At 42.0% G+C, this 12,003-nt stretch overlaps 1 protein-coding gene across 3 annotated transcripts in view; it reads right to left on the reverse strand.

Annotated features, from left to right (window-relative positions):
- The window catches only part of LOC115192562 (androgen-induced gene 1 protein), a 50,487-nt gene that overhangs the window by 26,072 nt on the left and 12,412 nt on the right, over window positions 1-12,003 (reverse strand). Inside the window, exon 3 of one of the 3 annotated variants that reach the window (XM_029751227.1) lies at window positions 3,105-3,152. The exons of the other annotated variants lie outside the window; for them this stretch is intronic. Within the exon in view, the coding sequence (XP_029607087.1) occupies window positions 3,105-3,152 (48 nt within the window). The remainder of the gene's footprint in view (window positions 1-3,104; window positions 3,153-12,003) is intronic. 3 annotated transcript variants of the gene reach the window in all.

A 12,003-nucleotide genomic window follows, 5' to 3' on the forward strand; every position in this document is an offset into this window, starting at 1 on the left:
TGGGGCCAAGCTTCCTGCCATCCAGGACCTCTATACCAGGCGGCGTCAGAGGAAGGCCCTAAAAATTGTCAAAGACTCCAGCCACCCTAGTCATAGACTGTTCTCTCTGCTACCGCATGGCAAGCGGTACCGGTGCGCCAAGTCTAGGTTCCAAGAGGCTTCTAAACAGCTTCTACTCCCAAGCCATAAGACTCCTGAACACCTAATCAAATGGCTACCCAGACTATTTGCATTGCTCCCCTCTTTTACACTGCTGCTACTCTCTGTTGTTATCATTGTTATCATAGTCACTTTAATAACTCTACCTACATGTGCATATTACCTCAACTAACCGGGGCCCCGCACATTGACTCTGTACCAGTACTCCCCTGTAAATAGTCTTGCTATTGTTATTTTACTGCTGGTCTTTAATTACTTGTTACTTTTATTTCTTATTCTTATCCGTATTTTTTTAAACTGCATTTTTGGTTAGGGGCTCGTAAGTAAGCATTTCACTGTAAGGTCTACACCTGTTGTATTCAGTGCATGTGACTAATAAAATTTGATTTGGAATGGGGTATGTTAGTAGGTGCCAGGTTCACTGGTTTGAATGTGTCAAGAGCTGCAACCCTGCTGGGTTTTTCACACTCAACAGTTTCCCGTGTGTATCAAGAATGATCCACCACCCAAAGGACATCCAGCCAACTTGACACAACAGTGGGAAGCATTGGCTTCAACATGGGCCAGCATCCCTGTGGAATGCTTTCGACACCTTGTAGAGTCCATGCCCGACGAATTGAGGCTGTTCGGAGGGCAAAAGGGGGTGCAACTCAATATATGGGAAGGTGTTCCTTTTGTATACTCATTGTACATACTTTGTGTCCTCCTCCACCACAACAGTCAGGGGCACATTTTAGGACTTTCCAGAGGGCCCGTAACACATCAACCTCCTGAGTGTTCTGACTTTTCATGACACTTACTGTAAGCATAAATAGAGAAGAAAATAAATGAATGATTTGGCATAATGTGGGCATGCAGGATATGACAGAACAGTAATACACAGTAACTATCTTTAGCAGTCAGAATCTACAGAAAATGTTCATTAACATTGGTTTCCATCCAACCTTTTTATGCAAGTAAAGTATAATTTGGAAAAAAATACTGTATCTCATTTACGTGCTGTAAGTATTCACACCCCTGAGTCAATACTTTGTAGAAGCATCTTTTGTAGCGATTACAGATGTGAGTCTTTCTGGGTAAGAGATTTCCACACTTGGATTGTGCAACATTTGCCCATTATTCTTTTCAAAATTCTTCAAGCTCTGTCAAATTGTTTGTTGATCATTCCTATACAACCATTTTAAAGTCTTGCCATAGTGAGGTAGATTTAAGTGAAAATTGTAACAAGGCCACTCAGTAACATTCACTGTCTCCTTGGTAAGCAACTCCATTGTAGATTTGGCCTTGTGTTTTATGTTATTGTTCTGCTGAAAGGTGAATTCATTCATCTATCTCCCAGTGTCTGGTGGAAAGCAGACTGAACCAGGTTTTCCTCAAGGATTTTTCCTTAGCTCCATTCCATAAATTGTTTTATCCTGAAAAACTCCCCTGTCCTTAACGATTACAAGCATACCCAAAACATGATGCAGCCACCACTATGCTTGAAAATATGGAGAATGGTAATCAGTAATGTATTGTATTTGCCCCAAACATAACACTTGTTTTCAGGACAAAAAGTTAATTGCTTTGCCACATTTTCTGCAGTATTACTTTAGTGCCTTATTGCAATCAGGATGCATGTTTTGGAATATTTTTATTCTGTACAGGCTTCCTTTTCACTCTGTCATTTAGGTTAGTATTGTAGAGTAACTACAATGTTGTTGATCCATCCTCAGTTTTCTCCTATCACAGCCATTAAACTGTAACTGTCATGGTGAAATCCCTGAGAGGTTTTGTTCCTTTCCGACAACTTGAGTTAGGAAGGACGCCTGTATCTTTGTAGTGACTGTGTGTATTTATACACCATCCAAAGTGTAATTAATAACTTCACCATGCTCAAATGGATATTTTTTTTTACCCATCTACCAATAGGTGCAATTCTTTGCAAGGCATTGGAGAACTTCCCTGGTCTCTGGTTAAATCTGTATTTGAAATTCACTGCTCGATTGAGGGACCTTACAGATAATTCTATGTGTGGGGTACAGAGGTGAGGTAGTCATTAAAAAATTATTTTAAACACTATTATTGTACACAGTGAATCCATGCAACTTATTATTCAACTTGTTAAGCACATTTTTACTCCTGAACTCATTTAGGCTTGCTCTATCAAAGGTGTTGAATACTTATTGACTTAAGACATTTTAGATTTTCATTTGCAAAACTTTTGAAAAACAAAATTCTGCTTTGACATTATGGGGTGTAGTGTTTGTAGGTCAGTGCAAAACATCTACATTTAATACATTTTAAATTCAGGCTGTAACACAACAAAATGTGGAAAAAGTCAAGGGGTGTGAATACTTTCTGAAGGCACTGTAGGTAGACTGTCCACACTGTATAGCTGTTGGCTAGAGTGCACATGCCAAGACCAAAGTGGGCACAGTCGCTATATAACGCAAAATTTGTTGTGACAAAACCATCAGTAGAGTTGAGAATGCAACGGAAACCCATTTAACTTGTATTTCTTATTCGGTACAAGGGAATTTAACCGCCAAAGTTATGTTTACTACGTCATCATGCACAGCCATTTATCACCAATAAGTCAATTTGGTGGAAACTCATCTCTGTTTGGAAAATGTGCATATTGTTTTTGTGTGTATTTGCGAATATTCACATGAAAATCTGATGTAAACCTAGCTGTTGTTCATGTCAAATGTCTCAACTGCTCATATTTACTTACCAACTACAATGAAGCGCACACACTAGTGGTAGCAAAGGCATGCTTGTATAACAGTAGTTGGATAATATCTCTAAATGTTTTAAGAATGAGCAAGAGAGAAATGGGAGAAACTTTACATGACTCAGAACAACGGTTTTGCACCTGGGAAAAAGAAGTTAGTTAAAATAGGATTTTATATGCTTTACAAACTATTATTAGAAGCGGTGCTATTCCAATTTGATCTACTTACTCAGGCAATCATAGGCAGCTGAATAGCATGTCTCTTGGGGAACCCAGTCTGTGATGCAATGAAAAAATGTTAACGATCATCAGCATAGCTAGTACAAACCTAGCTCTTACAAAGCTGATTAGTAGGAATCAATACACATTGAATATCAGAGTATCAAATAGAGAAACAAACAACATTTTCCACACAAAACTGTTAATGACTATGGATTTAAGGAGGGGTTGGTCTGCTCTCTCCTATCCCTGGGATGTAGTAGAATAGGTCACTGGTAACTGAGTGTGTGGCCAAGCACTGCTGTAGAAGCCATGCATCAGGTCATTGAGATGTTTCAGGAACTTTAAAGACCGAGACAAATCATGATTAACCATTACCTAAGGTCTTCACTAAGTTAGACTTAGCCCAGCAAGTACATTGACTATGTTGCCCCTCAGCAATCTGGCAGTCAGGCAGACAGATGGAGAGAGAGAGAGAGCGAGAGATAGACAGCAAAACATAGGCTATTTAATCGTCTTAGTCAGCAGGCTGGATAACTTCTGTACTCCTTTCCTTTGTTACCGCCTCCATCGTTCCATCCAAGCTAGACCCCACTGGGCACAGACATTAATCCAACGTCTATTCCACGCTGGTTCAACGTAATTTCATTTCAATGATGTGGAAACAACGTTGATTCAACTGGTGTGCCCAGTGGGAAGATTCCTGCAAAAAAAGAGAATCAAGAATTGAAAAAGGCAGTTGAGAGGTGCAACATGTGAATGAGTCTTGAGGGGGAGCAGGTATAGCAAAATGTATCGTATTGTCAAATACAAAATACACAAAAATACAAGGATGTCTGATGAATCATGAAAAACTTTACATCCATATGGGGGGGGGGGGGTACACATTTCAAGAATATGGCTAGCTTACAATGTCTCACACACACAATCAATGTTTCCTATATGTGTATTCATCAACCATCTCTCTCTCTCACACACACACAGATAGCATGTCACAATGTTGACACGATAACTATATTTTCTATAAGTTATTGTGATCATCTCTCTCTCTCACTCAAACACACTCACACAGAGAACACACATACACGCACACACACATTTACTGTCATTAACTAAACATATATCAAAATGAAAACTTACCATGTCAATGGAGGATTAGCCAGAGATAACGTTAGTTAGCTAAAGTTAGCTAGCTAGCGAACCTTTCCTTGACGTTCTTTTCCCCAACAAACCACCGCTTTACTTACAACAGTAAAACAAGAATGCAGGAGAACAGGGACTACCACTTAGCAGTCAAATATATATTTTTTTGTGTACATTTTGAGAAACTGTCATTCTTTTCCAGCTGTTTTGTGTAGCCTGCCCGGTGCTCTGTCCCAACGGCCTTATGGAATGTTGATGCTGAAGCAAGCAGGCTGCCTGCTGCGCGTAGAGATCTATTGCTGCGCGTGAAGCACAGATTCCAATCCAAGTTTCAGCTGGAACTGATATGCCTACCTCCTTATTTAGCCACTGAAATTAAAATACAATTACTGCCCGCATTATGTTAATTGCTTAAAAGCTTTAAGGGAAAATATTATAGTCATATTTTCAGGATCAAATTCAGGTGCAATCGTGTTTGACTAATTAGTGATTAAAATAAATGCGATAAAAATAGGATTTTGTAAATCCTGGTAAATTGTATTAGGATATTGAAAAAAATAGGCCTGTGTGTTATTTGTTAAATTCAGATCTTTTTTTGTTAGTCATAATAGAACATCAAAATGGCATACAGTAGAACAGAAGAACATGTGCAGCACAATAAAAAGTGCAATTAGCTAACACAGACAAAAGATGACCATAGAAGTCAACACACACAGCAAGTTAGCAGATATCATTAATTAAACATCCAGTATTTCATTTTACTGCAGTCTTACTTAATTTTAACTGCATTGAATGTTTGTAAAGTTATTATTGTGCATGTATATCTTATATGCTGGTAGCCTAGAAACAATGTTATGGAAATGAATGAGCACTTTTAATTGGGTGGACAGTAAAACAAAAGCTTCCATAGCCTTTAGTAAAAGCAAAAGCATTTATAGGATTGGATATTCTCTAAATTAGGGACCATCTCTGATAGCTATAGGACTGCAGAGACTGACACAAATTTTAACTTTCAATGACCTAGCAAATTTGATGACTTGGAGGTGAAATATATCTATATTTTAATTTATATTGGTATTTCATCCCATACTGAATAAAAATCTTAAATGGCCCTACTCCCTACGGCCTGCACGAAGCCCCCCAAGTCCATGCGAGTCCTTCAAGTCTCAAACGGAATAGGCATGAGCCCAGCGTGTTGACTGGGTCCAGTATGCCATGAGACCTTAACCCGCTTTGGTGCGCTCTGCCAGCAGTCGTTTGCCAAATGTTTTAAGCTGAATCATGCAAACCCTGCTGAAAAAGAACATTACTCCAATTTTAATTATTTTTAATGGTTCTAGTGTCTTATATCCAATGGGTGAATGATCACCAATGGGTGAAGTATTCAGACCCCTTGACTTTTTTCATATTTTGTTACATTAAAGCCTTATTCTAAAATAGATTAAATTAAACACCCCATAATGACAAAAGTTTTTAAAAAATATTAAAAATATTAAAAAATAAAAAACAGATACCTTATTTAGAAAAGTATTCAGACCATTTGCTACGAGACTCGAAATTGAGCTCAGGTACATCCTGTTTCCATTGATTATCCTTGAGATGTTTCTACAACTTGCATGGAGTCCACCTGTGGTAAATTCAATTGATTGGACATGATTTGGAAAGGCAAAAACCTGTCTATATAAGGTCCCACAGTTGACAGTGCATGTCAGAGCAAAAACTAAGCCATGAGGTCGAAGGAATTGTCCGTAGAGCTCCGAGACATGATTGTGTCGAGGCACAGATCTGGGGAAGGGTACCAAAAAATGTTTGCTGCATTGAAGGTCCCCAAAAACACAGTGGCCTCTATCATTCTTAAATAGAATAAGTTTGGAACCACCAAGACTCTTCCTAGAGCTGGCCGCCCGGCCAAACTGAGTAATGGGGGAGAAGGGCCTTGGTCAGGGAGGTGACCAAGAGCCCGATGGTGAATCTGACAGAGCTCCAGAGTTCCTCTGTGGAGATGAATCTTCCAGAAGGACAACCATTTCTGCAGCACTCTACCAATCAGGCCAGATGGAAGCCACTCATCAGTAAAAGGCACATGACAGCCCGCTTGGAGTTTGCCAAAAGGCACCTAAAGACTCTCAGACCATGAGAAACAAGATTCTCTGGTCTGATGAAACCAAGGTTGAACTCTTTGGCCTGAATGCCAAGCGTCACGTCTGGAGGAAATCTGGCACCATCCCTACGGTGAACCATGGTGGTGGTAGCGTCATGCTGTGCGGATGTTTTGCAGCGGCAGGGACTGGGAGACTAGTCAGGATTGAGGGAAAGATGAACGAAGCAAAGTACAGAGAGATCCTTGATGAAAACCTGCTCCAGAGCGCTCAGCCCCAGTCTGAGGTCTTAAAGTTCACCTTCCAACAGGACAGCAACCCCTTACACACAGCCAAGGCAACGCAGGAGTGGCTTTGGGACAAGTCTCTTAATGTTCTTGAGTGGCCCAGCCAGAGCCCGGACTTGAACCCGGTCAAACATCTCTGGGGAGACCTGAAAATGGCTGTGCAGCAATGCTACCCATCCAACCTGACAGAGCTTGAGAGGATCTGCAGAGAAGAATGGGAGAAACTCCCCAAATACAGGTTTGCCAAGCATCATACCAAAGAAGACTCGAGGTTGTAATCGCTGCCAAAGGTGTTTCAACAAAGTACTGAGTGAAGGGTCTGAATACTTATGTAAATGTGATATTTCCGGGGGGGTTATACATTTTGCTAAAATTTCTAAAAACCAGTTTTAGCTTTTCCATTATGTGTAGATTGTTGAGGGAAAACATCAATTTCATCAATTTTAGAATAAGGCTGTAATTTGACAAAATGCAGAAAAAGTCAAGGGGTCTGAATACTTTCCGACTGCACTGTGCATGTTTATATAGATTGGTGTCTATTAATTGAGTAGCATTAAGATAACTGGTCATTTGTTCAAATCAGATTTCAACGAAAAACCATATTTCAACCAAAATAAGATTTATTTTTCATGACGTCAAAAGAACATCAAGAAAAAGACGTCTTAATCTGGTTGTGATCTGGTTATAGACTTCCCGACAAGATTTCAACCAGACAAATACATCTTTATCAGGTCGTATGCCAACTGGGATGTATATCACAGAGAGCCGGAGAAGCTATGGGCCCAGGGGGTCAAATAACGATGAATGTTTACATGCTGCCCATGTTATCCCAAGATAATGTAGGTCAAGCTATCCTCAAAAGAGATATGCATAATAGCTATGTGTATAATAAAAATACAAATCTAAGTACATTATATTTTCAGTCAAATACAGTATGTTCATAATTTGACAGGCAATGTAATGGTCTATTGGGGTTTTCCAGACCATTTTCCGCCCTTGTTTTATGCCCTCTGGACACGCCATGCCCCTCAGGTCATCATATACCCAGGAAATCCACTGGTTCTGTGGCCTGGCTCTTCTCTTCTCTTGTCTCTCCCTGAGGTTTCCTGCTTGGCCTGGCCTGGGTTGAGCTTGACCCTGCTGCTCCCACAGTCTGCCCCTCTAAGGACCAGTCCTGGAGCACAAAGATGTCAGGCTCTGACCTGAGCACTAGCTATCTCCTTCATCCAGGTTGCCTGGCACTCTCCGACTAACACCGAGGCGAGCTAGCAATAAAGCCTGCCGTGCCGGGTGAGGCGAAGCGAAGCGACAGTTCTGGGGCTAATGTTTTAATATCAGCATACCATAATTAATCCCTAAGAGGTGACTTCTTCTCCGCTCCTTCTCTCTTATCCCGACGCTTCTCCACCAGCCCTGTATGCCTCCTGTAAGAAGGACAGCAGTAAGCTTGTGAGGAGATCAAATGCACAGCAAAAACAAGCATGTTACTGTCGAGTGTACAGGCTTTGAAAAGGGGTATTTGAAGTTCCAGCTCTGTGGAGTGGAGCAGCTTCCTCGATGAAAGAATTCCAGCTCTGCCTGTAATCCTTCTGATCCAGACAGTTGTAACTGCTCCCGACCCTACCAAACTACCCAACCTATTTGCATTAATCGACCTCGATTAGGGACTTGACAGAATCCTGTTTTGCTTCGTACTCACATTATTTAGCTGGATCTACGATTTCCCGTAAGTCTCTTGCCACTGTGGCCAAATAAACAGGCTGCACTACAAGGCCACAGCAAGCAGGCTGGCCTGCTGAATGGAGAGCATTGACTCTGAGGGAGCAGCTTATTACAGACCCTCAAAAGTGAGAAACAGCATTTCTTATTTCCTCTCCGAGGTGCAGAGTGTGAGTAAATGGATTCAGTCTGAGACAGGTAGTTTATTTAGACATTTCACATTTCCACACCCTCAGCCTTTTTAGCTGCATGGGCTCCATGTCGTCGGGCCCGTAGGGAAACCACACCTGGCCCCGCAAGGGGCCTCCAGGCCTGTCCAGGAGCCAAACCATCCACAGCCCAGCCGAGGGGGATGGAATTACCTGGTCTGCCATCTGCGCCTCAGACGGATGCATGTGAAATGTCCCCGCTATTGTGCCCTGATGGCACACTCTCCTCTTTCATCATCATGTGGAGAGGTGGTAAGAATGGAGGGGTGCGCTCGACCCTGCCAGGGATGCATTCACACCTGACCAATGCTGGGAGAATACACACACATACACACACACACAAACCAGAGCAGCACGCAGACTACAGATACACACATATTACCATTATCCAGCATCAACGCTAATGGGGGCTCATTTCCCGGCATTAGCCGCGGTGCACATGACATCCATTGTGTGGTGTGTAAACTGAACTGTGTGGCCAACTCTCAGACAGGGGCTGGTGCCAAGTGGCTCATCATATAGCAGCCTGCACTGCTCTGTGACGATAAAAGGGTTCTTCAGCTTTCCCCATAGGTGAACCCTATGAAGAACCCTTTTTGGTTCCAGGTATAACCCTTTTGGTTCCAGGTAGAAACCTTTACACAGAGGGTACGTGTTTTGTCTAAGAGTGTAGCAACTGATCCCTAGTTTCTAGGAGGATATCTAAGGAGCAGCGCGTTGTCTCGCTCTCTCCGCTCTGCTGCTCTGATGACTCATGTCTTACAGCCTACCTACGCAGAAGAACACAGGTCACGGCACACATCACATGATCTCTGGTAAGCATGGCCTCTGATGTAATTAACATGCATGTCCCTATTTCAGTATACAGTGCCTTTGGAAAGTATTCAGACCCCTTGACTTTTTCCACATTTTGTCACGTTACAGCCTTATTCTAAAATGGATTCAATTAAAAATGTTCCTCATCAATCTACACACAATATCCCATAATTACAAAGTGAAAACAGGTTTAGACATTTTTGCATATGTATTAAAATAAAAAACAGAAATACCTTATTTACATTAGTATTCAGACCCTTTGCTATGAGACTCGAAATTGAGCTCAGGTGCATTATGTTTCCATTCATCATCCTTGATGTAACGGTCGTCGAAAGGAGTGGACCAAAGTGCAGCGTGGTAAGTGTTCATAATTTATTATATATAATGAAACACTTAAACAAAGAAACAAAACGAAAGCAAACAGTTCCGTCAGGCAACAGACAACTAAACGGAAAACAACTACCCACAAAACCAGGTGGGAAAAAGGCTGCCTAAGTATGATTCCCAATCAGAGACAACGATAGACAGCTGCCTCTGATTGGAAACCATACCTGGCCAAAACATAGAAATATAATGACATAGAATGCCCACCCCACACCCTGACCTAACAAAATAGAGAAATAAACCGTCTCTCTCAGGTCAGGGCGTGACACTTGAGATGTTTCTACAACTTGCATGGAGTCCACCTGTGGTAAATTCAATTGATTGGACATGATTTGGAAAGGCACAAACCTGTCTATATAAGGTCCCACAGTTGACAGTGCATGTCAGAGCAAACACCAAACCATGAGGTCGAAGGAATTGTCTGTAGAGCTTCAAGACAGCATTGTGTCGAGGCACAGATCTGGGGAAGGGTACCAAAAAATGTCTGCTGCATTGTAGGTCCCCAAAAACACAGTGGTATCCATCATTCTTAAATGGAAGAAGTTTGGAACCACCAAGACTCGTCCTAGAGCTGACCACCTGGCCAAACTGAGCAATCGGGGGAGAAGAGCCTTTGTCAGGGAGGTGCCCATTAACCCGATGGTAAATCTGACAGAGCTCTAGAGTTCTTCTGTGGAGATGGGAGAACCTTCCAGAAGGACAACCATCTCTGCAGCACTCCACCAATCAGGCCTTTATTGTAGAGTGGCCAGACAGAAGCCACTCCTCAGTAAAAGGCACATGACTACCCGCTTGGAGTTTGTCAAAAGGCACCTAAAGACTCTCAGACCATGAGAAACAAGATTTTCTGGTCTGATGAAATCAAAGATGAATGGCAAAGATGAACGGAGCAAAGTACAGAGAGATCCTTGATGAAAATCTGCTCCAGAGCACTCAGGTCCTCAGACTGAGGTGAAGGTTCACCTTCCAACAGGACAACAACCCTAAGCACACAGCCAAGGCAACGCAGGAGTGGCTTTGGGACAAGTCTCTGAATGTCCTTGAGTGGCCCAGCCAGAGCCCGAACTTGAACCCTATCAAACATCTCTGGAGAGACCTGAAAATAGCTGTGCAGCAACGCTCCCCATCCAACCTGACAGAGCTTGAGAGAATCTGCAGAGAAGAATGGAAGAAAATCCTCAAGTACAGGTGTGCCAAGCTTGTAGCGTCATACCCAAGAAGACTCAAGGCTTCAACAAATTACTGAGTAAAGGGTCTGAATACTTATGTACATTTATTTATATATATATATAAATATATATATATATATATATATATATATATATATATATATATATATATATATATATTTTATATTTCAGCAAAAATATCTAAACCTGTTTTTTGCTTTGCTTCGTTATGGGGTAGTGTGATGAGGGGGGAAAACGATTTAATCCATTTTAGAATAAGGCTGTAACGTAACAACATGTGGAAACAGTCAAGAGGTCTGAATACTTTCCAAAGGCACTGTAGGTCATGGAAAAAAATAGATATCATGTTGATGACACGACATGCAATGTTCTTCCTTATTACACAGTTACTAAGCCAAAGTTAGTACAAATTAAATGATTTCCCTCTCTTTTGGCTTGAAGCCTGGAAACTGTAAACTAGCAACCAGTACCTTTCCCCTATAATTCAAATATTTTCTTAGTAGTTTATAAATTCACATCCCTGTATGAACCCCTCAGCACCTGCTGCCTAGGCATCCTGGCCCCTCACCACCACCACCTCACTATATAAAACTAAAACATCACCTCTCCCTGCTAACAGGAAAAGAGGCAGCAGCAAAGACCCAATTTAAATATTTTCCGAGTAATTATCAGATGGCCATCACGGACACAAGGGCATATAAAAGTAAGACAAACATGCAGTGTTTCCTTTTTCTCCCAGGGCTCAGCCCTCTGGTCCTGCTACTCGCTGCCCGTTGCCTCCAAGGCCACGGCGTGACACCCGGCCAGATAGACTTGGCATTTGCAAAGCAAATGGGCCGTGCTGCATCCAAGACAATGTGTGTCGGTGTCCCTACTAGGCTTATGCAAAGGCCCTCCCAGAGGACAGTGCAGTCCAGGATAGGCCACAGGCAGCGGTATACAGCAGGAAAGAATGCCGACAGTGTCCACTAACTCAGACGGAAGGCTAGCTAGGGGACCTTTCCTTTCCATCAGCCTTGCTGTTTCACCTGCGAGGTGTGAGACAACCCTAGATTTGGCTGA

Source organism: Salmo trutta, chromosome 1 (assembly GCF_901001165.1).
Source record: "Salmo trutta chromosome 1, fSalTru1.1, whole genome shotgun sequence".
Taxonomy (NCBI): Eukaryota; Metazoa; Chordata; class Actinopteri; order Salmoniformes; family Salmonidae; genus Salmo; species Salmo trutta.